The sequence below is a fragment of the Pan troglodytes genome, chromosome 4, assembly GCF_028858775.2.
Source record: "Pan troglodytes isolate AG18354 chromosome 4, NHGRI_mPanTro3-v2.0_pri, whole genome shotgun sequence".
Classification (NCBI taxonomy): Eukaryota; Metazoa; Chordata; class Mammalia; order Primates; family Hominidae; genus Pan; species Pan troglodytes.
In genome coordinates, this window is record NC_072402.2 from 155,027,906 (window position 1) to 155,054,865 (window position 26,960).

General features: G+C 45.1%; 2 protein-coding genes across 7 annotated transcripts in view; one reads left to right on the forward strand and one right to left on the reverse strand.

Moving 5' to 3' along the window:
- Nucleotides 1–26,960, forward strand: part of CYFIP2 (cytoplasmic FMR1 interacting protein 2) — a 127,104-nt gene that overhangs the window by 72,163 nt on the left and 27,981 nt on the right. For all 5 annotated transcript variants that reach the window (XM_009450053.5, XM_009450055.5, XM_063811616.1 and 2 more), the window contains 5 exons: nt 803–1,002; nt 2,816–2,903; nt 20,739–20,882; nt 22,016–22,106; nt 23,202–23,332. In XM_009450053.5, coding sequence (XP_009448328.2) covers nt 803–1,002; nt 2,816–2,903; nt 20,739–20,882; nt 22,016–22,106; nt 23,202–23,332 — 654 coding nt within the window. The remainder of the gene's footprint in view (nt 1–802; nt 1,003–2,815; nt 2,904–20,738; nt 20,883–22,015; nt 22,107–23,201; nt 23,333–26,960) is intronic.
- FNDC9 (fibronectin type III domain containing 9) lies at nt 3,353–7,405 on the reverse strand. 2 transcript variants are annotated; one of them, XM_001138114.8, is made up of 2 exons: nt 7,269–7,405; nt 3,353–5,271 (listed from the first exon to the last, which is right to left on the reverse strand). In XM_001138114.8, the coding sequence occupies exon 2, from the start codon at nt 5,262–5,264 to the stop codon at nt 4,590–4,592; it is 675 nt and encodes a 224-aa protein (XP_001138114.1). In that variant the 5' UTR covers nt 5,265–5,271; nt 7,269–7,405; the 3' UTR covers nt 3,353–4,589. The 2 variants fall into 2 exon arrangements, with proteins under 2 accessions (XP_001138114.1, XP_063667688.1); XM_063811618.1 differs by lacking the exon at nt 7,269–7,405 and adding an exon at nt 5,690–5,752.

Genomic DNA, 26,960 nt, shown 5'->3' on the forward strand with positions numbered 1-26,960 from the left:
ACATAGATCCCGGTCATCATGAGCTGACTGCAGACTGCAGACTGCTTGCCCATGGCTTGTAGCCACGCCTTTGCCAACCCCATGTGATACCTCAAGGGGCCTACACTCCAAAGGATGAGGCATTCTGCTCCCACCTCTTTTTAAAACTTCTATAGCAGTTAGAGCATATAGTGGTTAAGAATGTGCACTTGGGAGCCCAGTTTCCTGGATTTGAAGTCAAGTTACTTAACTTCTCAAAGCCTCGGTTTCCATATGTATAAAATAAGAATGGCAGCAATACTGACCTCATAGGGTTTGATAAGCATTAAACAAGTTGACACATATAAAACTGGCACATACTAATTTGGTTGAACCAGGCAAAATTGCCAATATTTGGCCCTAAAAAACAAGTAACGTCATAGGGTTCAACCTAATAGTAAACCCTTAATTAGTGGTAGCTCTTAGTATTGCTTTTTTCTCACCAACATAGAAACTGGAAAGCAAGTAAGCTTGTTCTCTACCCAAAAGGGATTTGCACATGGTCTATGGTCTCCTTCCAGGGGGTAGGCGTGCAACCTCCCCTTCCCCTACCTTGCCCTTAACCTTCTGGGCCTCCATTTCTGTCAGCGTAGTCTGACAATCCTTCCACTTCTCAGAAGGGAACCTTGTCACCTGCTACTGTAAGGGTCCTAGTTCCCATGTAGATGGCCAGGAGGTTGTCTGAGCCGCTGTCACTTGCATGAACAGAAGCAGTAAGATAAAACACACACATGTAATGCTTACAAGCAAGTCCTCAGCAGTTGTGGGCTCTCTCTCTGTACAGGAGCTGGAGTGGCTGCTGGAGATTAACCGGCTCACGCATCGGCTGCTCTGTAAGCATATGACGCTGGACAGCTTCGATGCCATGTTCCGAGAGGCCAATCACAATGTGTCCGCCCCCTATGGCCGTATCACCCTGCATGTCTTCTGGGAACTGAACTTTGACTTTCTCCCCAACTACTGCTACAATGGGTCCACTAACCGGTAAGGGAGTCCCTGTGCAGAGGGGGCCGGGTGGGGTTTGGGGGAGTGGCCAGCTGCCTCCTCCAAACTAGGCCCAGTACATGTGTGAGTGGTTCCTGCAACAGGTGTCTCTCAGAGCCCCTCCTGGGCACAGGCTTTGTGCTCTCTCACTTGCCTAAGGTCATAGAGCTGGTTGACAGTTGAATGTGGTTAACAATTAGGTCTTCTTTCATTGAAGAGCTCTTTCTACTGCTACTCTGAAGTTGCCCATTGGGGTGTTTTCCTGCTCCAGTAAAACATGGGGCATGCCATGGTGAGCAGATACCTTCCTGCCTCTTGAGTCTTCAGACTAGAGGAGGATGTGGGTGATCAATCACATGACAAAGGTACCATTACAAACAGTGAATAAGGAGATGAAGGAAAGCCCACAGGGCCATGACAGTGGTAACAGTACCACCTATTCCAGTCCAAAAAGTCATGCAAACCTCAACGGAGGCTTCCTCTTTGAGGAAGTAATGCTGGAGTTAAGATGCAAAGGATGACTAGGAATAAATAAGGCAAAAAGGCAGGAGAAGAATATTCCAGACAAGTTTCTAAGGGTTTCTCCAAGAAGTTGATGAGGGTAAAACTAGTCAGGTGGGAAATGGTGCTGTGAAAGATAACACAGGAACAGATTGTGCAGTACTCTACAGGCCAGGGCAGGATCGTGCATTTTTATTAACCCTGAAAGAGTTTGAGGAAAGGAGATGACATGATCAGATTGTATGTTTGTAAGGATATCCACGTATCTGAAAGCATGCCTGCGAAACAGCATACATTTGCAGAGCACACATACGCATGACAAAGTGGAACTTGCCTCCTGCAAGGTGCACACGGCCCTGGGCCAGGCACTGAGGTAGAGACAAGACCTAATTTCTTTATCCCCACAAAGTTTCATAACCTGGTGGAAGAGTAAGGCATATATATTCACATACAAAATAAGTATGTAAGGATGCAAAAAAAATGTATTCATCTGCAGATCTTCTAGGTATCTCCAAGCCTTGGCTGAGGGCCAGTATTGAATGAGTGTGTGTTGAATGAATGAAAGGGTATGGGAGATATCCACAAATGCACCTGGATCCACACACTAAGTGAGATAGATTTCCAGTTCTATAAAGATTTAGGAGCTTTAACACTCTTGAGCAGGGAGCAGCAAACTGTGGCTCACAGGCCACATCTAGTTGCTGACTGTTTTTGTAAAGCCCATGAGCTGAGAATAGCATTCACACTTTTGGGTGGTTGAGGGGAAAAAATCCAAAGAAGAATAATATTTGGTGACAAGTGAAAATGATTTGTAATTGATAAAGTTTTATTGGAACTCGATCATGCTCATTTGTTTATTATTGTCTGTGGGTGCTTCCATGCTGCAACAGCAGAGTTGAGTACTTGCAACAGAGACCGTCTGGCTTCCAAAGCTAAAAATATTTGCTGCCTGGCTCTTTTGAGAAAGAGTTTGCTGAACTCTGCTCTTGAGAAACCAAACTGGAGGTAGAGGAGTGGAGCCCTAGAGAAAGTCCACTCTTAGTTTCTTGCCTAGTGTCATTCTGAGCAGCCACAAGCCCCTGGTTGAGCCCAGGAATCTAGACTGAATTTTTCCCATCTATAGAAAGGAGACGGCAGTTGAATGGGAAGATGTCAGAAGAGTTTAGTACCTTTATAGTCAACCACCTAACAAACAGTGCACTTGTACCAGTGCAAACCTTCACCTGGCCAGGAAGCACTCCTGTTATCTGTGTCCCATGAAGAATAATATTAGGACCATATTAACTCTTTCCCATCCCTATGCTTCTACTAGTTTTGTGCGGACTGCCATTCCTTTCACCCAAGAACCACAACGAGACAAACCTGCCAACGTCCAGCCTTATTACCTCTATGGATCCAAGGTAAGTAGTCCTGCCCTACCCTGCCTAGAAGAGGGTTGGTGAGAAAAAGCAAATAGAAAAGTGTCCCTTAATTAGAAGAGTAAGAAGGTGCAGAGATAAAGGCAGCAATGAGGTCAGGCACAGTGGCTCATACCTTTAATCCCAGCACTTTAGGAGACCGAGACCAGTGGATACTTGAGGCCAGGAATTTGAGAACAGCCTGGACAACATAGCGAGACCCTGTCTCTACCAAAAAAATAAAAAATAAAAAATAAAAAATTAGCTAGACATGGCGGCATGCACCAGCAGCTACTTGGAAGGCTAAGGCAGGAGGATCCTTTGAGCCCAGGAGTGTTATGCTGCAGTGAGCATGATTGTACCACTTCGCTCCAGCCTGGCTGACAGGGCGAGACTCTTATCTCTAAAGAGAAAGGAAAAAGGCAGCAATAAGATCCAGGCAGAAACAGCTGTGAGTATATGAATCTTTATTTGTTCACAAGTAGCAGGAATGGGGGCAAAAGTCTGGGTGCCGAGCAGGGAATGCATGAGGTAGGCAAGGGAATAGGGATGTGGGGCTTCTCGTCTTGGCTTCTCAGCTCCTGCTGTTTCTTAGTTGATTCACTGCAGTGTCGTCCTGTGATTCTGGGATTTTGTGCTCTATAGATATAAGAGGGTACTGGGAAGGTCTTAGGATGATGCTTGGAGAGTACAGGCGTCTTCTCCAGAACAGCCTGCCTAGTCTGGTCAAGACAATTTTCTCAAATCAAGGGAAGCTGACTGACAGCATTTGAGGTGGTTCACAGACATGGCATTTAACTAACACTGACTCGCAAAGTAAAAACAGCACTTCCCTTTTCGATTCTCTTTCAAACCTTATGCTATATCAAGGAGAAAGACAAATATTGGTGCTAATATGTCTTTATTACCTCTCCAACACTGGATCTCCCTTTTTATCAAAGACAAGCAAGCAGGCATTAAGCTCAGAATCACTGGCAGGCAATAGAAGCTAAGTCAGATTTAATATTATGTTGTTTTCATGATGTTTATTCTTATGTCTCTTCCCTTCTGTTTGTAGCAGGAGGGTGCTGGTTTTTCACTTATGGAGTAATATAAGGCTGTCTTTGAAAATAAGTTTACGCTTAAAAAATGAGTCAATTTAAAGGAAAGTATTATTAATAATAGTGAAGATAATCCATGGTTTTAAAAAATAGAGACCGGTGGTATGTGATTGCCTAAAAGTTGGAAAACACTCCAGAGCAAGGGTTCTCACACTTTTCCAAATAATCCCCTCAAGGGCAGAGGAAACTGGACATCTACATTTGCCCAAAAGTGTACCTCTGAGAGCCTACTTGTAACTCAAGCGTTTCCTTCAAGTGCTGTGTTTTATTTAAGTCATGCAAATTTTTGCTTTCTACTTTATAACATATCCATGTTTGTTTTAATGTTAAAACAATGCTTTCAATTCTTAACTGTGTCCTCCGAGTGGACGCTGCTGCAGAGATGCCTTGTTTGTGCCTTGGCATACCCTGGGGGATACATTTTCCAGCTTGAGAAGCTTTGTCATGGGGCATTCATCCAACCCAGGTGACTACAATAGCAGTGACATTTGATGGGAGAGAAATGGGTAGTCTATAGACACATTTGTACAAACGACCTACTGTGTGGAAAGCTTTAGGCTACATCATGCGGGCGCTCTCCTCCCCACTCTCATTCCCCACAATGAGGCAGTATAGCGGGTTGGTCACCACCCCCCCTCTGTAAGGCACCCGCATCAGGGGCATCCTGGTTGGCTTCGGGATCCAGTTCAGCTCCATCTCTGGAGTTCTTGCGTGGCACTTCCACCAGGGGGAGCCCCTGCAGGTCTTCCTCCCTCTGACCAAGATCCGGGGCCTCCTCTGGCCATCTCACCAACCCATTAGCCTCCTCCATGTGGCCAGCCCTGTAAGACCATCGCGGCTCATGGCAACGGACACACCAGAACTGGAGACAGATGAAGGCCAAGACGGCTGTGAAGCAGGCCAGCAGAATGGCCATCAGCACCCAAAGGGAGATCTGGGGGTCTACCAGGGAGCTTCCAGGAGCCAGCGGACTCTTATCCAGGGTGTGGAACATGGTGCAGTAGTGCCTGTAAGGGAAGGCAGCCTTCTTACAGCTGATGCACAGGAAGTAGAGAGTGGAAGGGGCGAGATGTTCCAGCACCACGGAGCTGATCGTTCGAGGCACCTTCTCCTCGTGGTGGAAGCTGTAGCGAAGATAGCCAGAGAAGATGCTGTTCCAGTTGGGCCTGTACATAATATGGTAATAGTCCTCCAGGCAGGGCTCCGAGGACGACCAGGAGATGATGGCTCCTGTATAAGAAATGTTCCCCACCTCGATGTTCATCCCGATTCTGGAACCAGAATCAAAGTGAAGAGTGACATCCCCTGATTTAAGTATGTATTTATCATAATCATAGCCACCATTTATTGCACATTTGAGATGGGCATTCATGTTGCCCTCATCTTACAGACAAAGAAATGGAGGCCGAGAGGTTCTGTTATTTAGGCATAGCGAAAAAGTGGCAGGACAAAAGTTAAAACTGGGGCTGTCCCATGCCAAAGTTCAGGCCTAAAAAGAGATGCACCCATGCAATCCCAGCCACATCCCACCCTAGCTGAGATCCTTCAGATAACAAAGGGGATTTTCTTAAGGGGATTGTTCTCATCCCCTTAAGAAAAAAGAAGAAAAGGTAAGGAGAAATCAGTAGAACCTCAGAGGTTCCACCTTTATTCTCAGGTCTGTGACCTCCCCTCAGGCAATTGATTCACCTCAATTTTCCTTCTTGACCTCCTGTTTCTGCTCCAAGTACTGTGAGCTCAGTGATCTAGAACGTTCTGCCCACTGCTTTGTTTAGCCTCCTGGTTCTGTTGCCCATGGTGAGTGGAAATTCGCTTTGTCACTCTTTGGCAGCTGATTTCACCCCAAAGCTTCTGCTCTTGTTTTGTTTGTTTGTTTTTTCAAAGCCAGCGGTACCAGGAAATTTGTTTCATAGGTAGAGATAATCAGCCCCTAATATCAGCATAACTACCACTATTTAATTCTGCTGGTATTATGAATGTTAATCATGGTAATAACCACTCACAGTAAGTGGTTGCTATGTCACTTGTCATGCTAGATGATTCACAGGCAGTAATTAATTTCCTTTATTCTTCATCACATCCTCTGAGCTAGATTCCCATTTTACGGATGAGCAACCTGATGTCACACTGCTAATACATAGAAAAAGGACTTAGTGCCGCCTAACCACTACATTTCCTAATGCAAGGCTGCCGGGTTTAGTTACAGACGTTATCGCAAAATGAGGTGCCAGGACTGAGACCCAGTTGCTGTTTTTCCAGACAAATCAAATGAGCCCTCTTTAGATTGCCAGGCCCCGCTTTGATAAGAGAGAGCCATCTTCAAGTATTTTAGTTTCTCTCATGCAGTTCCCTCTACTGATTGCCCCTGATCAGAAATACAGAGACAGTCATAGTTAGCCTACGCATATTCACATAACGGTCTCACCCTGCTTTGTCTTCCGCCTCTCCTCCCTCACATGAAACCCCGTAGGTTTCATTTTGGGTTGCAGTGACATAGTAAACAGCTGTCAACTGGATTTTCGCCTGCATTGGATATTAAGCCAAACCAATGGCTATTATGACCTGCCTTTCTCTCACCTCTGCTTTCCCCCATCCTCTTGTGTTTGTGCCCATTTTCCTCCAGGAGTGGAGCTGCAGAAAGGTGCACAGCATTGAGTAATTTCTTAATCCTTGGTTTTCTTCTGTAAGGGTAACAGTGAACTAAGATACTCAGGAAGGTGAATAGTGTCTTTCTATGTGGCTGAATATTTCTTCCCAGTAAATGGGGAACGAAAGGGATGAGACAGATGTGCTCAGACCCTTCCAGGGAAGGTCATCATGAAGGAGACCGAATGTTTATGTTTCCTAGCTTGGTGTCCTCTACACACTCATCCTCCCCACACCACACATCACTATAAATACACTTTCGACCACGATGGAAAGAGGTTAATTCATTATAGGCAGCCACCTGTGTAAAACCTTTCCATCAGGAGTAATCAGGAATCCTGTTTCTTGTCACGCATAAATGTTCTCTTGGCTTCCTATCTGCCACTAGCTGTCTGTACAGATGGAATTACCTCAGCAGACATTTTTAAGAGCTTTCTGTCAAGACGCAAATAGCATCCTCACCTTTTAGGACCAGGTCCATCTCCCTTATTGATTTTTCTTCCTCTGTTTCCGTTTCTAAATTCTCCCCTATTTTTAACTATTCATTTGCCCGGCCCTTCTCCAAGCAGAGTGTGAAAAGAAGCCATTTCCATTTCCAAGAAGAGCCATCTATATGTCTTACCTGATGCTTGCAGCGTGTCTGGTTAGAGCTCTGCCCTCCGAGGTGCAGTAGATTAAAGCTGAGAGAATGGTGCCTTCTCCCTCCTCCGCTCTGGGCTTTCCGTGTTGTTTCTCTCAACACTGAGTAATCCCACTGCCGCCCCTAATGCTCACATTATTCATTTCTTCAGATCAGCATCATTCACCATGGCAACCAGCAGGCATCTGTACGCACGATGCTTTCAGGGACCAGCCTGGAAAGGCTTTTGCCCAGTGAGAGGAGCTCTCATTCCTTTGGCTGAAAAAGGGCAGATGATGCCCTGAAAACTGGTCCCCAGTGCGGTACTAATTCTTCTAACACTCCTACATTTTCTCCCCAGTTGGCTGGTTATTATTTTCTTGTCCCATCTAGATCCTCTTTGGCCAGTGGTTTTAAATGCAAAGATGCTCTTCTCAGTTATTCCACACCCAAAGCAGTAATATTCATCTTCATCCCCTCCCACTCCTACACTTCCCCATCCCAACTGCCTACCCCACCTCTTTATCTTCATCTTTCTTTATTCTTGACTCGTGTGCCGTTACGTAGTTATATGGTACTGGTCAACACCCTTTTATTTTTATTGTCTGAGTCTCAGTTCCACCATCATCTGTAAAGCTGTGGGCTTGGGCTACATCAGGATGGCAGATCAGAAGGCAGAAGACCTGAGCCCTATCCCTGCACAGCCCTGAACCCCTGTCAAGCTTGCTAAACCATCATGGCACTCTCACTGGGTTGAATAATGCCCCCCCAAAATACATATCCATCCAGAACCTTAGGATGTGACCTGATTTAGAAATAGAGCCTTCGTAGATATAACTAGTTAAGGATCTCAAGATGAAATCTTCCTGGATTTAAGGGTGAGCCCTAAATCCAATGACTAATGTCTTTGTAAGAGAAAAGACAGAGAGGCTCAAGGGGAAGAAGCCAAGGGAAGACAGAGGCAGAGAGTGGAAGGATGCTGCCATCAGCCAAGGAACACCGGGAGCCATCAGCAGCTGGGAAGGCAAGGAAACATTCTCCCCTAGAGCCTTGGAGAGGGCGTGGTTCTGCCAGAGCCTTGATTTCAGGCTTCTGGTCTCCAGAACTGTGAGAGAATAAATTTCTGTCATGTTAAGCTGCCACATTTATGGTAATTTGTGATAGCAACCCTAGGAATCTAATGCAGCACTGCTTGCAGCTGGGTGCAGAAACAGCCCCAGAGTTCCTCTGAACACAAGCGTCCCAAGAAACTGCTTCCCAATCAATCAGTTGGAGTTGACGCCAGAAATGGAAACTGTTTGCTACTCCTGGATTGAATCATCCCCAGCGTTCCCTTCCTTTCAAGAATCCAGACTGCTTGCCTCCCCTTTTCTCATAAAGGGCTGTCTGGCTTTGAGGTTCCATCCCTTCCTGTTCCTTTCAACCTTGTAAGAACCTATTGCCACCATTCTATTGAGGAGATCACAGGGTGTGTCTGGAATAGAGGGTGGAAAGTAGCTCAGATAGATGTAGACCTGAATAAATTTATACAAATTATATGTTTTTAAAAGTCAGCTTTTCTCTTCTTGGTTCTTGGCCAAAGTATCCAAGTTAACTCATGAAGGTCTCTTTCTGATTCACATTAATGATAAAAGGTTAGAAAGAAAGCCAGGCACAGCGGCAGTGGTGTGCACCTGTCGTCCCAGCCACTTGGGAGGCTGAGGTGGGAGGATCACTTGAGCTTAGGAGTTCCAGACCGGCCTGGGTAACATAGAAAGACTTTTTCCCTTGGGAAAAAAAAAAAAAAAAGAGCCGCCTTGGTGAGTTGTGACCCTACCCTTGGCCAAAGATCTCCGGGAGGCTTGGAGTCTCGGGAACTCGGGAACAAGCCAGTGTTCCTTGATCAGAAAGTTGCTCTGCGGCTTGCCCATGGCATTCAGTCTTCCCAGGCGCCTGTCTTAAATCTGCAGCAATGCATGCAGCATGTCTCTTCCCATGCGAGCACAGCCAGGTCAAGTGCTAATGGTGAGTCCCCACAGAGCATAAAAGCATCCTCCCCACAGAAAGGCCACGCAGCTGTTTGCGGATGCCCTTTGAAAAGGTTATTTTGCGGGGAGTAAAAATACCAGAGTTAAGGGGTCTGAGGAGGAACAAGGTAGAACTCAAGCCTTTTTCCACAGAAAATTGGAATTTATTTTTAATATTCTTGGATGACATTTTTAACCATGAGAAATTTTCCTCTGTGGAATTAAGATACTCAGAGAATGTGAGGCCTCCAAGCCCTCTTGTTTCACAGTCCTGGGAGAAGACATGGCATTCCTCAGGCCGCTTGACTGATGAGTGGCAGAGCTGCCAGTGAAATGGGGTGGGGCCCCAGACTCGGAGGCCAGGGTTCATCCCGCTCCTCTGAGCTGTCACCGCTCACCAGCAGCACCCAGAGGAGCCAGTGCAGCCGTTTGTGAAGGAGATAAAGTATCTGGGACACCTGCCACAGGACATTACACCTCAGCCAGGCTCACACTTTCTCCATCATCAGGGACAATTCCTCCAGAGTCTGTGCAAGTTGTAGCCTCTTCGCTATCAGGCCAGGTGAGCCCCAGCTAGTTGACATCAGTAGTAAATTACTGCTAGAGGAAATCAGCTAGGAGCAAGGTTCTTCCACCCTTCCTGAAGGTGGCAGTGAAGGGATAACATGGGGCAAGCCCCATTCCCAAAGCTGGATTGGCACATGGGGAAAGTGAGTGGCTCACAGAGCATGCCCTGGAATTCCCAGGCTGGAGTGCAGTGGCACAGTCATGGCTCACTGTAGCCTTGACCTCCCAAGGCTCAGGAGATCCTCCTGCCTAAGCCCCCTCAAGTAGCTAGGACTACAGGTGTGCACTACCACCCCTGACTAATTATTATTACTTTTGAGATGGAGTCTCGCTCTGTTGCCCAGGCTGGAATGCAGTGGCAAAATTGCGGCTCACTGCAACCTCTGCCTCCCGGGTTCCAGTGATTCTTCTGCCTCAGCCTCCCGAGTACCTGGGACTACAGGTGTGCACCACCATGCCCAGCTAATTTTTATATTTTTAGTAGAGACAGAGTTTCACCATGTTGGCCAGGCTGGTCTTGAACTTCTGACCTCAGGTGATCCACCCACCTCAGCCTCCCAAAGTGCTGGAATTACAGGCATGAGCCACTGCCCCCCGCCTCACCTGGCTAATTTTTGTATTTTTAGTAGATATGAGATCAGATAGGTGCTCTATGGCTTTCCCATGGCATTCAGTCTTCCTAGGGGCCTGTCTTAAATCTGCAGCAATGCATACAGCATGCCTCTTCCCAAGAGCTAGTGGTGAGTCCCCACAGAGCATAAAAGCACCCTCCCATTGCAGTGAACCAAGATCGCACCACTGCACTCCAGCCTGGGCGACAGTGGAAGACTTCATCTCAAAAAAAAAAAAAAAGCATCCTCCCCACACCGTGTTGCCCAGACTGGTCTCGAACTCCTGGGCTCAAGCAATCCACCCACCTTGGCCTCCCAAAGTACTGGGACTACAGGCATTAGCCACCGCGCCTGGCCAAATTCCCTCACTTTATGTATTTATTTATTTATTTACTTATTTCAGTTATTTCAGTTTTTTTTATTTCAATAAATTTTGGGGGAACAGGTGGTTTTTGGTTACGTAGATTAATTCTTTAGTGGTGATTTCTGAGATTTTGGTGCACCCATCATACGAGCAGTATACGCTATGCCCAATGTGTAGTCTTTTATCCCTCTCCCTCCTCCCACCCTTCTGAGTCTCCAAAATTCATTGTATCATTCTTAATGCCTTTCTGTCCTCATAGCTTAGCTCCCACTCAAGTGAGAACATAATCATGTTTGGTTTTCCATTCCCGAGTTACTTGACTTAGAATAATGGTCTCCAACTCCATCCAGGTTACTGCAAATGCCGTTTTTTCATTGCTTTTTATGGCTGAGTAGTATTCCATGATGTATACATGCCACATTTTCTTTATCCACTCATTGATTAGTGGGCATTGGGCTGGTTCCATATTTTTGCATTTGCGAATTGTGCTGCTATAAACATGTGTGTGCAATATCCTTTTCGAATGATTTCCTTTCCTCTGGGTAGATACCCAGTAGTGGGATTGCTGGATCAAATGGTAGTTCTCACTTTTAGTTCTTAAAGGAATTTCCACACTCTTTTCCATTATATTTGTACTGGTTTACATTCCCACCAGCAGCGTAAAAGTGTTCCCTTTTCACCACATCCACACCAACATCTATTATTTTTTGATTTTTGATTATGGTCATTCTTGCAGGAGTAAGGTGATACCACATTGTGGTTTTGATTTGCATTTCCCTGATCATTAGCGATGTTGAGCTTTTTTTTTTAATGTTTGTTGGCCATTTGTATATCTTCTTTTGAGAATCGTCTGTTCATGTCCTTAGCCCACTTTTTGATGGGATTGTTTGTTTGTTTGTTTGTTTGTTTTTCTTACTGATTTGTTTGAATTCCTTGTAGATTTTGGGTATTAGTCCTTTGTCAGATGTATAGTTTGCAAAGATTTTCTCCCACTCTGTGGGTTGTCTGTTTACTCTGCTGATTATTTCTTTTGCTATGCAGAAGTTTTTTAGTTTAAGTCCCATTTATTTATCTTTGTTTTTGTTGCATTTGCTTTTGGGCTCTTGGTCATGAAGTCTTTGCCTAAGCCAATGTCTAGAAGGGTTTTTCAGATGTTATCTTATAAAATTTTTATGGTTTCAGGTCTTAGATTTAAGTCTTTGATCCATCTTGAGTTGAATTTTGTATAAGGTGAGAGATGAGGATCCAGTTTCATTTTTCTACATGTAGCTTGCCAATTATCCCAGCACCATTTGTTGAAAAGGGTGTCCTTTCCCCGCTTTATATTTTTGTTTGCTTTGTCAAAGATCAGTTGGCTGTAAGTATTTGGCTTTATTTCTGGGTTCTCTATTCTGTTCCATTGGTCTATATGCCATTTTAATGACATTACCATGCTGTTTGATGACTATAGCCTGATAGTATAGTTTGAAGTCGGGTAATGTGATGCCTCCAGATTTGCTCTTTTTGCTTAGCCTTGCTTTGGCTGTGTGGGCTCTTTTTCAGTTTCATATTCATTTTAGCATTGTCTATTCTAGTTCTGTGAAGAATGATGATGGTACTTTGATGGTGGGAATTGCATTGAATTTGTGGATTGCTTTTGGCAGTGTTGTCATTTCCACAATATTGATTCTACCCATCCATGAGCATGGGATGTGTTTCCATTTGTTTGTGTCATCTATGATTTCTTTCAACAGTATTTTGTAGTTTTCCTTGTAGAGGTCTTTCACCTCCTTGGTTAGATATATTCCTAACTATTTTAATTTTTTTGCAGCTATTGTGAAAGGGGTTGAGTTCTTGATTTGATTCTCAGCTTGGTTGGTGTTGGTGTACAGCATGAGCCTTTAGGGTTTTCTAGGTATACAATCATATCATCAGCAAACAGTGACAGTTTGATTTCCACTTTACTCACTTGGATGCCCTTTATTTCTTTCTCTTGTCTTACTGCTCTGGCTAGGACTTCCAGTACTATGTTGAATAGAAGTGGTTAAAGTGGGCACCCTTGTCTTGTTCCAGTTCTCAGGGAAAATTCCCCCACTTTAAAAATGAGAATATTATAATGCCTGCCTTGTAGTGTTATTTATAACAGATGAACCCATGTCTGTAAAGTCCTGGGCTTAAGAATAGTAGCTGTTATTATTAAGAAGAAAAGGTCAGTGGTTCAGAGCCATTTCCTGAGTTGGTCATAGCTTCATCCAGAGGCTATAATGAGGAAAGTTTACACTCTGAATTGCATAGCACTTCCTTGCTTTTCCTCTCTTAAATCACTTTTATTGTTTTATTTTTTAATGTATATGCTCATTGTACATAAATAATATTGAAAAGTTCAAAGATGACAGTAAAACTCATACAACTCAGAAACTTGGGAACTTTTTCTGCATTTAACATGTGTGTTCTTGTTTTACAAACCACATGACAACTCCTTGAGATCGGCCTTCTTATCACCATTGTACAACGGGAGAGATTGAAGCTCAGCAGGGCCGGCTTGGCTGCTCTCACAAAGCAAGGTCCTGGCAAACAATGGTGTAAGCCTGGGCCTGTTGGCCACTAGAGCTGGAGATCCTGGCTGGCCTCTTTGATGCTCTGCTGCTCTGCTTGTACCATCCTGTAACCTGTGATTCTTCAGTCCATAGTAGCCCTTTGCTTTGTGATTAGCTTCCCTTGAGAGGTAGGGCCAGGACTTCACAGTATGGTGGACTCCAGAATGCTGGAGCAGGTGAAGAACTAAAAGCTCTTACAGAGAACATCTAACCACCTGATGTGGTAGCGTCAGGGAAGACATCAACTCATTTGGAGAAATATGACCAGCAAGTGTTTCCTCTTCTGAACAGGCCCTACTCTGGAGTCTAAGTTCTTCTGTCCAAGAGCTCTGTCACTTAGAGATGATGCTCAATAAAACAAAACCTTAACAACTGGTCAAATAATCAAAATTAATATATGAATCAAAACTTTAAGAATATATTCTCTAAATAAAGTAAATTATATAGAGTCTATCCTAAAACTGCCTTCCAAGTGACATAGATTGTGGCATAAAGCATTCATTCAATTATTCTAATAACTTCCTGGTAATTTTTTGGCCCTTAGAAATTGTTGGTGTGATCTGTTTGGCCTGGTTGTCACAAGCCCCCATCTGAGGCACAGTTTGACCTCAGGCAAATGCATCATACTGTCATACTGTCACAGTGCCTCCCTTATTAAATCATATCCTTAGGACCCAGAACCCAGTGCTTTGCTACAGCAAGCTGGGCACAGCTCAGCTGGGTACACACCTGGATGCCAACACTGCCTGCCTGGGCTGACCAGGGGAATCTTGGTCCCTGTGACACCACCACCAACAGCACCTCCCACTTCCCTGCCACCACCCCACCCTTCTGTCTGCATGGTACCACTTCTACAAGGTAGTTTACCCACCAGTCCAGAAGGCTTTTGTGATTTTGGCAACCAATACATATGGAATTTCCTATGCAGAATTTCATCTTGTATCTCACCCCAGACAAGTCACTTCATTACACTTGGGATTCAGATTCCACTTCTGCTAAATGGGGATACTTGCACTGCCTTACCTGGTTTAGAAGGCTGAGAATGGTTCCCAAAGACATCAGGTCCTAATCCTGGAACCTGTCAATGTAACTTTCTTTGGAAAGAGGTCTTTGGAGATGTGATTAACTGGAGGACCTTGAGATGGGAAGATAATCCTGGATTATCTTGGGTTATGCTGGGTCCTACATGCTATCATAAGTGTCATAAGGGAGAAGCAGAGGGAGCTTACACATGTAAGAGGAGAAGGCCATACGAAGACCCAGCAGAGAGATGGGAAGATTGGAGTGGTGCAGCTGCAAGCCTGGGAATGCCGCCAGCCTCCAGTAGCTGAAGAGGCGGGAAACAGATCGTCCCCTGCAGTTTCTGGAGGGAATGTGGCCCTGCTGACACCTTGATTTTGGCCTAGTGATACCAGTTTGGATTTCTGGCTTCCAGAAGCCTGAGAGAATACATTTCTGTTGTTCGAAGCCACCAAATTTGTGGTAATTGTTAGAGCAGCCACAGAAAACAATGTGGGCGGCTATGACGGAATTCGTATGTGAAAAATTCACAGAGAAGCTTGATATACTTGTGTGTCATCACATGAGTACTGATTATCAAGAAAAGTGATGACATTGGTTCCCTTCAAAAGTTTTAGCATCTCTGAGTGTGACAGTGTTGATGTGATCTCTCAGAGCCGGAAGGCTCGGCTCCTGTTCCCCTGCTTGCCTTTTCCAACGCACCTTATTCATAGCCCAGGAGAGAAAGGAGCGTCATTTCTTGAGATCTGCATAGCAGCTCTTTGGATCTTTCAGCCTCTGAGCTGAGAAGGCCAAGAAGGAACCCAGATGTTGGAGACCCAGCCCTATGGCCCCCCAAATGTCAAGAACAGACAGACAGACACATAGACACATTAGTAGTTTTACCCAAGCGTTTACAATGGATTTGATCCTGGAACTGAGAATTGATCAGTCCTTGGCACTGTCTTGCTCTGTGATCTTCCCGACAAGGACGATGCTGCTGTTTTATTTTTGCCGTCGCCTTTATTTACCTGCAGTGATTTTAGGGAATTGAGCTGCAGCCATTCCACCTAAATTAGAGAGCTGTGTTTGTGTTTGCGGGCTGATGATATCCATTAGAGAAATTGTAACAAAAATAGGAAATTAGGAACAGTTTAATTCCTCTTGGGATCTCTGAAAACAGCAATTGTGATTCCAGAGAGCAGAGATGCAAATTGCTTACAAATTCAGTTTACCAAGTAAATAGGCCTTACTGTTTGAAGTGGCTGGCCGTGTTTACCATCTGATGAGATAGAGGCCTATCTCAACAGATAGATGAAAAGTCTATATACAACATTTAAACATGGCTAAAATGGTGAATTTTATTTGTATATTTTACCACAACATTTTAAAGTTCATCTACAGATAATATTACAGTGCCCAGGATCTGCCAGTAAAACTCACCATCTTTTTTTCTCTCCTTAAAAATACTTTTTTGCTTTTTTTAAGAAAATGCAGGTCTGCGTCACACAGTAATAACATGGCTCTAATTCCTGAATCAGGGTTGTTTATTTCTTGAGATCTCATAAAGCTATCTATTTTGTGTAGTGTGGATTTAAATAAGCTTGATTTTAAGTGAGCCATCCTAACCAGGCAGGATACATAATTAGTTTCCTATGAGGCCCATTGATTGGAACCTATCAGTTAGCAGAACTGGTTCAATGGCAAGTTTCCAATGGCTCATGTCATGTTGCATTCTTGTTTTTCCTTGCCAACCCTCAGAAAATGCCCAGGCTCCCCTATTCCCACATTTTCTCAATAGGGCCCAGCCTCCTATTGAGCCAGCAGGTCAGATGGGTGCCCTCCGGGGATGAGTGTGCGTGTACTTTTCAGCATGCGTGTGCATTTCTTCTTGCATGCGTGTGGTATATTTGGGGGAATGAGGGGTCGGGGGAATTTTTTTTAATCTTAGGAGGACGACTTGAATTCTCCTCATTTCATGCTGGTCCTTCTCACATGAAATGCATCTTGGAACATCAACGGAAGCCTAAACTCCCAGTCTAGACCAGAATCCAAGACTGACATAGGAATGTCAATCAGGGGCCTCCAAAGTGAACCGAGTGGGTGTGTAGGGGGCATTTTAAGAATCCTTACGTGGTAAAACAGTTCCAATACTATTCTCCGCCTCTGCCTAGATCTGGGAATTCCCGCTAAACAGTTTCCATATATGTAAATGTGTATTTATTTGTGCTTGCCAGGAAGTGTTCAGGGAAGCTTGGTACTAGAAGCTCCTTGGGTGGCGGTGAGGGTTTAGGACACCACTCAGAAGGATGAGCGTCCAGGAAGAATGCGTTTCAGCTTGATCCTCTAGAGGGAGCACATCTATCCCCACCTCCAGCCCTTGATAGGACCCCTTATAACAACCCTGTTGTTATAAGATACCTGCAGTGAGGAGGGACTCCACCCAGTACAATCTGTTACTGAACATCTCCCATTTTTATGATGTTCTTAATGTTGAATAAAATGCATTTTTTGGTGCATTCTATCAACTAGTCCTGGCTCTCACCTCTGTCCTATCACTTTGTGGGGTACATGCTGTGTTGCATAAAATTACCCCCCACATATGCACTCCCCTATTTACAATCAGAGAATCGTAGCTGTCGCCAAAGCTGCTGGGGGAAATTCGACCAGAAAGCTGTGTTTTTGTCTTTATTTACCAAGTCATCAAACAAAATAATATTAATGGCTATTATTTCAGTGAGCGTTTCCAGTGTGCCAGGCACCATGCTGACTGCTTTATATATGTGATCACATTTAAACCTCAAACAACCCTATTGGATTTGGTATTATCATCTCTACTTAGGGGAAATTAAGGCTTAGAGGGTTTAGGTAATTTGCCCAAGAGCATCTAACTAGTACATTTACAGACCTAGAATTTGAACTGAGGTGTGCCCACCCCAAAGCCCATCCTATGGACTCAGACAAGCTAGAAAAGAAGTCAGAGAATCAGACAGAAAATATAAGTAGATGATTGCTTTTTGTCCCCTCCAGTGATATCCATTAGAAAGCTGCCTGCTACTCAGAAATTCCTTTCTGAAATATTTGAAAAGGGGACAAACGAGAATGTGCTGAGAGCTTTGCTGGGTTTACAGGAGAAGCCTAGAGTCCCTGGTGTGAGTGGAGAATGAGAAGGCTGTCAGGGCAGTCCATGAGCACTATGTTCCCATGGCTGTGAGCACAGCCAGGTCTTTGTCACCTGGTGCCTGTGCTGGCTGAAGCTGCAGCCCTCTTCAGGAGAAAATTTAAAGCATGTTTCTGCTTTTTAACCTTTGAAAATCATGTTGGGAAGGTGAATTAAGCTATGACATAGCTCAGTGGGATTTTTAAATTTACTTTTTTATTGAAGTATAGTCATATTCAGTAAGATGCACTGTCTTTGTCAGTTCAGCCTGCTATAACAAGAATACCATAAGCTGAGTGACTTGAATAACAAACATTTATTTCTCACAGTTCTAGAGGTTGGGAAGTCCAAGATTAAGGTGCCAACAGATCCAGTGTTTGGTGAGGGCCCACTTCCTGGTGTGCAGATGGCCCCTCTCCTCACTGTAGGCTCCCATGGCATAGAGGAGAGAGAGACAGCAAGCACTCTTGTCTTTTCTGATGAGGGCACTGATCCCAATCATGAGGGCTCCACCCTCATGGCCTGATCACCTCTCAAAGGCCCACCTCCTAATACTATCATATTGGTGGTTAGGATTTCAACACAAAAATCCTAATTTGTTTGTGATTAAGATTCCAAATCCTAATTTGGAAGGGACGCATTCAGTGAACACGGCACAGATCATAATTGTATGTACAGTTCTGTGAGTTTTGACAAACACATCTATGTAGTCAACAGCCCAATCAGCATGTAGAGCTTTTCCATCACCCTAGGAAGTCCTCTCATGCCCCTTTCCAGTTAGTCTCCTCCTCCCACCAGAGGTAAGCCATGGCTTGTTTGGTGATTGCTATGTATTCATCATCTCCAGAGAGGGAAACAGGAGAATACAGAGTGGGGCTTTGCTAACAGGGCAAAAACTAAGCTGCACTCGCTTAGAAGAGTACATGCCTCCTAGCATTTTGCATATCCTACATGCCTCAGTCACCTCAACCTAGTAGTCCTGGCCCCATTTGACAGGGTGGCCTGTGACAGAGGCACTCAAATAGATTTGCTCCACACCTAGAAAATGACATGGCCTGGCCCCACGGTTAGCTAAATCAACTCAGCAAGTCATACATTCCCAGGATTTGCTGAACATCAGCTTCAGTGAACATCATACTCTTAAGTCAGTTCCATTTTCTCCCTATGTAAGCTATTACTGGCCCATACATTTCGAAGCTAAATACAATAAGTACCTCCCCTAGGTTCAGGGAGAGTTTGCTGTGACAGCTTCTCAGTGTCATGTACAAAATTTTGCTCCTTCTCACGTTCCAGGCCTCCCAATATCTAGGCATGAGCTCACCAAGTGAACTATTACTGAACCTGGTGAATGAGTGGGTGTTCTGATTCTTCACAAGTCCTTGCTATTAGTGGGCACTCTAATTGTGTTCTTCACGGATCCTTGTTATTAGTGCATACTTGTGATGCTTGTTTTGTAAAGTTTAGAATAATTCATACGTACGTACCTAATTCAAAACTTAGACTGAACTCAATTAAATATTTTCTTGATGGCTCCAAAGGGAGTTGAAAATCTTGCAGTACTCCAAAAGCATCATTAGAATTTCCATTTAACTGATGTATAATTTCTAACTAGCTAGCTAATAGAGAATTTCAGTGAATGGAATATCTTATGTGGTCATCCCATAAATTGACGTTCCATGTACAAGATTTTTGCAATTCCAGTTGGGAGAACTACACTCAGAACTAAGTTTTGGGCTGGGTGCAGTGGCTCATGCCTATAATCCTAGCACGTCGGGAGGCCGAGGTGGGAAGATCACTTGAGGTCAGGAGTTTGAAACCAGCCTGGCCAACATGGTGAAACCCCACCTCTACTAAAAATAGAAAAAAATTAGCTGTGCATGGTGGAGGGCACCTGTAATCCCAACTACTTGGGAGGCTGAAGCAGGAGAATTGCTTGAACCCCAGAGGCAGAGATTGCAGTGAACCGAGATCGCACCCCTGCACTCTAGCCTGGGCGACAGAGCAAGACTCTGTCGCAAAAAAAAACAAAGAAAAAACCCTAAGTTTTGAATTGAAACCTTATGTAAAAAACTGAGTATCATTTATATAAGAATTCAACTTCCAAAATACACCATGATAGGTGGAACATGGGCTTTGGAATCAGCCGTACCCACTTCAGGTGAGTGCAGGCTTTTTCCCACCTGAGCCTCAGTTCCCTCATCTGTGAAATGGGGCTAATAATGATATAGATCACATAGATTTGTCGGGTGGATTAAACAATAGTGCACCTGGAGGGTTTCACAAAGCCTGGCATTAGGTGCTCCGTAAGCGGCAGCATTTCCAGAACAGAGCGTTAGAGTCAATGATAACTTTTCATTCTCACCAACCAAGTGAGACCAGTTTAGGGCCCTATAGCTTGGTTGTATATACTCAGACAAAGATCTTAAAGAGATCCTTCAAATTCAGTTATGGTGTTTCATGGGGTTCAGCGGATAATGGTGGTGGCCAGGTCTCTGGGTCCCCAGCCAGCATCAAGCCAGAGCAGCTCCATTTTGCCTGCTTCACATATGAGGTTCTGTGGCATCTTTCCTTTGGATTGCTGCTCTTAAAGTTGGGAAACCACTGACTTAATCCAACCCCTCATTTCATAGATGTGGAAACTAAGGCTGGAAAACTGTAGGTGGTTGTCCCATGCACTCAGCAGAGATCTCCTGACTCCCAGGCCTGTGTGTTCCCAGGACCCTGCCTGTCATAGATGGAAACAACTAACAGTAGAGGAAAGATGACAATGTTGAACCAGCTGTTGAGTTTTCACATGGTTCTTCCAGCCAGTGTCTAGTACTAGTAATGTCTCTTAAGAAAGGATATCGGCTATTTATCTTTTCCCCCATGGCTCAATTTGTAAAACTCCTGGTTTGGGTGTGGAACGTCATGGGTGGCAGGAATCCCTGTAAAAGGGGTATTTGCTTGGAAGCCCTTTATCCTCTTCTGCTAGGGAGTGGCTGCTCCATCTGGTGACTGTGCGCCATCCTGTAGTCACTGACCACACCTCTCTCTATGACCACCATTTTGCAAACATATTCATGGGGCTCCAGTGAGCACGCTCATAACACTGGGTTCCTAATGCTTCTGTCAGCAGAACATCTGCCAGGACTCCACCAGTGTCCATTCAGTACTCAGGCACTTATTTGCCACTACCTCTGTTTTCCAGCCTCTCAACATTGCCTACAGCCACATCTACAGCTCCTACAGGAATTTCGTGGGGCCACCTCATTTCAAGACTATCTGCAGACTCCTGGGTTATCAGGGCATCGCTGTGGTCATGGAGGAACTGCTAAAGATTGTGAAGAGCTTGGTAAGGGAAGGCCTCAGTGTGGCTTGAGATATGCCCATGTGGGTTTGACATAAACAAAGTTTGCTTTTACTTTTTACCTGGTCTGTAAAAACAAATCCCAGGCACTGCAGCTCTACCTGTAGAAACCACTCAAGGAGTTCCCTTGCCCATATCCCTGGATTGGTCTTACCTGTCATTCTGTTACATTTCTGTGCACATTTTGACCTATAGCTGTGCTCCTCATTTTCTGACCCCTAGACTCCTTGTATTTGATGACTGAACTCAGAAATCCTGATTTTGTCCTTCAGTGCTTGCCACTGACTGCTCATCCTCCCCAGCTGTGCTCCATTATCTAATTTGAGCAGGGCAAATTCATGACACATGTGCTGCCATTTTCCACACCCTTACCCATGGCAGACATCTCTAATCAGTCACCATGCTTCTTTCCCTTGGGACTTCTTGCTGAACACTGCTTCCCATACTGCACTGGCTTCAAGAGACTTCTGTATCCCTTTACCACTATTCTGAATCTGCCCCAAATATGGTCATCTGAATTTCATTTAATTTCCTGCAACACTGCTGAAGGCCAAAACATTTAAGATGTTTATGAAAATTTCAAATGATGAAAGAGAAAGTAATATATAACCAGGTCAGGAATAGCAAATAGGATTAATCTGCTAACTCCAATTCTTTGGCAGTAGCTTTGTGGAACCATGGGTTGTTACAGATTGTGGAGCTAAATCCAGAGTAAAACAAGAAAATGTGGTAATTGATTAAAGATGTCTGCCTTGGGCACAGGAGGGATGAACGTGCCATGAATTTTCCAGGCTGAAATTAAATAGCATGTTTCAATCTCCACAATTTCCTGGCTCCATTTCATTTTAGCTGTTTGTCTGAATCTGCTATAAGCATCCTCAGCCCCAGGAAAGACCCTACACCTAGAAATGTGCCCTCCTTGAAGTCTGTAAGCCCAAGACAATGAGAGAGCTCCTTTTTCAGTCTTATAAAGGCTTATTTTCCCTTATAAAGGTCAAAGGGACTGTTCCCCGCCTTTAGGCAAGAGCCTGCCCCATCCTCTCAGAGGTCTCAGCATAACCTCCATACCCCGCATAGCCCAGAATTCAGCCCACTCATCTGTACTCTTCTTTTGTCAGCTCCAAGGAACCATTCTCCAGTATGTGAAAACACTGATAGAGGTGATGCCCAAGATATGCCGCTTGCCCCGACATGAGTATGGCTCCCCAGGTTGGTGATAGCAAAACAATCCAGACGCCTCCCATGGTGGGGAGGGAGGCTCTGACCATCCACCTTAGAGCGTTTGCTTCTCTAACATGCCAGTGAGCTGGCAGAGTACTGGCTATCCATCCTGCCCCGCCACTAGCTAGATAGCCTTTTAATCCCTCTGAGCAATGTTATCATCTTGTCAGTGGAGGGAGATGATGCTTGCGGGACCTGCCTCATGGGACTGCTGGGAAGTTGGAAGAGGACAGCAAATGTGAGCGTGTTTAAATAATGCAGAGCCAGGTTATTAGAAAAGGTATTTATGAGCTCAGCACCTCCAGGAGATCTTCCTCCATCTGCATATTTGGGGAGACTGAGGCTCCAGGCAGTGGTGCCAAGTTGACATATCTAAGATAAGTCAGGAAATGGACATCTTTGCTGTTTGACCGCTGGGCAGAGAAATAATCATTTCCTTCCTTAATAGTGAACTGAAAACAGGGCCTGGAGAAGAGGGAAACATGGGGACTGTGAATTGGCATCTGATGTTTCTTTCCAAAACCAAGATGTGTAGTGCTGGATCTGTGTGATTCACAATAGGAAAAAGATAAGGCTAAAATTTCTGGTGTTCAGTCCTAGCTGCCCTACTTACTACCTGTGTGACTATGGGCGTGCCCCCTTACCCTCTCTGAGCCTCATCTGAAACCAGGGGTAATAGTGCCTAGTTAGTGATATTGTATTAAATGAGATATTACAGATAAAGTGCTCAGCACAATATCTGACACCTACTAATAAATATTAATTCCTGTCATGATTAGGAATTCAGGCAACTTTGGAGGGACTGGGAAGGGTCCAATGGTGCCTCATTTGTGTGCCTGTGTTTGTGTGTGTGCATGTGTGTGCGTGTGTGTGTTCTGAAAAAGACATGAGCCAGCTACTCGAACTTTGTCCAGTACTGAGCCCTGAAAGAAATCTCACTCTGGGCCTGCAGGTAAGAGGGATGCGTGGTTTGGCTTTTTGCTATCCCAGAGTCAGGTCTGGGGCTGCCACTCAGTCATTGTTTCCCATAGACCGTACTGAGCAGTGTCAACTTCCCACTGACCACCCCGCTTCACCTCCCAGGGATCCTGGAGTTCTTCCACCACCAGCTGAAGGACATCATTGAGTACGCAGAGCTCAAAACAGACGTGTTCCAGAGCCTGAGGGAAGTGGGCAATGCCATCCTCTTCTGCCTCCTCATAGAGCAAGCTCTGGTAAGTCCAGAGCCCAAAGGAAGTGGGGTGTCTCCAGGTTGGAGGGGATGCCAACCCCAAGCAGATATTGAGGCTCCTGCAGCATCGATTTGTGCTTTGAGTACAAGCTCACATGCTCTTTTCAGTTCATTTCCAGACAGACATGGATTCTAGTCCTGGCTCCCCCATTCACGATTAGTGCAGTTGTCTAGGTCTCAGTTTGCCATTCCCTCATGTTATGGAACCAAACTGGGGTCCACCTGCCTGGCACAGTAAGAACAAACATCCACGCCGAGGTTTACTGCAGGAGAAAGGAGGGTGTTTATTTTCAGAGTACCAAGCAAGGAGAACTGAGCAGTTCTCTCTTAACACCCCACCTCTCCAATGGCTTGCAAACAAGGGTTTTTAAAGGCAGGGGTAAATTTCAGGAAAGCGGAAGTTTCAGGCAAAGTTATAAGTCATTGTATGGAGGTTACACATTGGTTTAGCCCAAAGGGGCAGGCTATCATCTTGAAGTGGGTGGGGGCTTATAGTCATAGGTAGATTTCAGAGAGTTTCTGCTTTGCAGTTGGGTAAGGAAGAGAAGCTTTGTTTTAAAATTGAGGGTCAGCAGAAAAGAATGTTAGCTCGGTCTTGTGGGTATGGCTTCTTCCAGGCCTCCTAAGAATAAGTTTAGAAGAAAGAACTGGAACTGCGGTCAGAGTTCGGCCTGCGGTTCCCTCTTATCTGAGGTCTGCATGCATGCCAGCACATCTGTTTGGTGTGGTTCCAGGTTTCTGAAAAAGAACTCTGGTTCATATGTGAAGATGTTATCTTTAATTTCTGTAGGGAATCAAACATCCCGTGATTCTAGCTTCCTTGGCTGTTGTTTTAAGTTACTATTACCTTCTTGCTTATCGGCTTGCTTATTTACTTCTCAGGGCTAGCTAGGTGCCTGGAATTTCCCTTGAAGAAACTCAAGATTTTATTTCCATGCTTGGCGGGGGCGGTGCTGCAGGGCCCCTAAGAGGGTTGCCTGCTCCATCTCACTCATTAGATAATTATTCCTTGGATATCATAGGACAGGCACTGTTCTGGGGCATGTAGCAGTGTCCAGCCCTGCCTCCTGTCCTGTCCATATTTACACCGAAATCATGTGTCTACTGTTACAGCAAGAGCTAGGAGGAGTGAATGCAGGGTCCCATGGGAACAGAAGACAGAGAACTCGATGTGTTCTTGGGGTTGAGGAAGGACTTCTCCGGGGAGATGGCCTGGAGAATGAGCAGGAATTTGCCTGGTGAAGCTGTCCCAGGCTGAGGGGAGAACATGCACTGTTACCTTCATTTCTTATGATGGGGGACTGTTGTTTTACCCTGCAGGATAGTTTCAAGGCCGGAAAGATACACCACATGTAAAGCTCATGCAGTAAGAACTAAACCATCGGTAGTGTTGTCATATTGAACAAAGCACACCCCCCTGTACATCTCCCTCTTGGGACCCCGCAGAACCGGCACTCTTCTTCCTGCATGACCACTTGTATTTGCTCTGCCTCACGGCTGACTCAGAGACTGTGCTCTCCTCCTTCCTCCCCAAGGCACTCCAGTTTGTCTCTGTTCTCCACATGGTGCTCCCAGTCGGCCCAGTCCTACAGGTGTCGAGGTAATGGAGACAGCCTGGAGCAGAAGGAAACAGAAGGATGTTACTCTGGGATGCCTCATTCTCAGGACCTAGTGGGAATCTCTTTCAGCATCCAGCCATCCATCCACTCATTCAGCAAGAGGCGTGGCGAGCCTCTTCATTGCCAGGAGCAGTTCTAGGTTGTGGATAAATGGTCATGAATAAGAGACAGAGTTTTACCATTTTTATTCCAGAGAGGGGAATGAGCAAAGTCGTAACAATCAGAGTGTGGTTGCAGATGGGGAGGGGAGCTGTGAAGGAATACACAGGATAAAGGGAGAGTGGCTGTGTCAGAGAGAGATGTGCTGTTTTTGAAGAGGATGGAGCTTGGTCTTAAGGAATAGGGAGGACCTCATAGTGAGCTGGTGCCAAGGGGACAGAGGTTAGAGCCGTGGAGGGAGGCAGCCAGGCAGCAGGTCACTGGGGCTTCGTGGGCCACCGCAGGATGCCATGTGAGCAGCAGGTGAGGGGGTCTGCCTGGCTGTTTTCAAAGGCCTGGGGGCCACTGGGAGAGTGAAGGACAAGGCTCTTAAAGTCTAGAGCCCATCTTGGAGGCAATAGGTGCTTGGAGAATAGACGGGAGGGGAAAGGAGAAGCCTGGAACAAAGGTAGAGAGATAATGGAGCTTCTGAATCAGAGCCAGAAAGGATGCCTTGCCTCTAATTGTCTTTGTGACTTGGGATGAACCAGTTCATTTCATCCCTCAGTGCCCCCGTCCCTAAAATGAGTGACTTGGACCTGCCATTCTCAGACTCTCCCTGAGAGGCTCTGAAATGGGGACTGTTTGCGCTTCCTCTATAAGGAGTAATTGCTTCTCTGTTACCCCTTAAATGGACTCTCCAGACAGCTAATTGATAAGTTTTTTACACAGATTAGCAGCCCCAGGTTGCTATAGCAACGTAGCCCTCAGAAGTCATAGGGATAAATAGGAACAACTTCTGAAGGCCTCAGGGGCACCAGAACAGTGGAGGTGGGGCGGGGGAGGGGGGGACGGGTCCCTGAAGCCTCAGTCCCCGAGTGTCTCCTGTTAAGCACCTCTTTTCATGAGGAACTGTGACTCAGAGACCATCAATTCAGCTTCCCCTGTTCAGAATCCAGAGGCAGACTATTGATGGGGGCCGCAAGGAAAGGACCACTTCCTCAGGCACCGTCTGGGTGGTCACTCACATGTATCACTGAGGACAACAGGACACTCAGTATCATGACCTTCAGAGCTGAGACCTGAGACAGACCCGCTACAGCATGAATCTTTCAACCCCTTCTATTCATAAGTGAGAAAACTGAGAACCAGAGAGAGGAGGAACTCACCTGAGGTCACACAGCATAGCAGCAGCAGAGGTGGAAGAACTAAAGCACAGGTTTCCAGTATTGATCCCAGTCCTTGGGGGCTAGGGGTCGGGGAAGGATGGGGAACACAGAGCAGGGATTAGGCTCACTAAAGTCCACATTCCCCTTTCTACTTAGACAGCTGGGGAGATCTCCAAGCCTAGACAGTGCTTTCTGATATTAGAATGAGGCATGAGCTTTCTGGAGTTTTTTTAGCTTAGGAAGCTAGAATTAAATTTTTAAATGACATACCAATTCTTCTCAATGAAAGAAGACTACTAATTGCCAAAAAAAAAAAAAAAAGAAAGATGCCTAATGGCCATCATAGAGGAAAGGCTGTATAAACTGTGGAATGTCCATTCTCATGGAAAACTCTGAAGCAGGTAAAAAGAATAAGCTGATAAAGTAGTTTTGCACATACCAAGATAAAAAATAGTGAAAGATACAATATTGAGCTTTAAAAAGTTTTAGGACAAGACACACATGATGCCATAGATATAAACCACAAATAATTCTGCGTTGAAAAAGATCTAGAAAAAAAAAGCATACCAATAATTAACAGTCATTTTCTCTAGGTATGAGGGAGGAATCCAGGATTAGAGGTCAACAGGGACTTTTTAGCCTTATCTGGAATATCTTAACTTCTTACAAGGAAAGCATATTCATG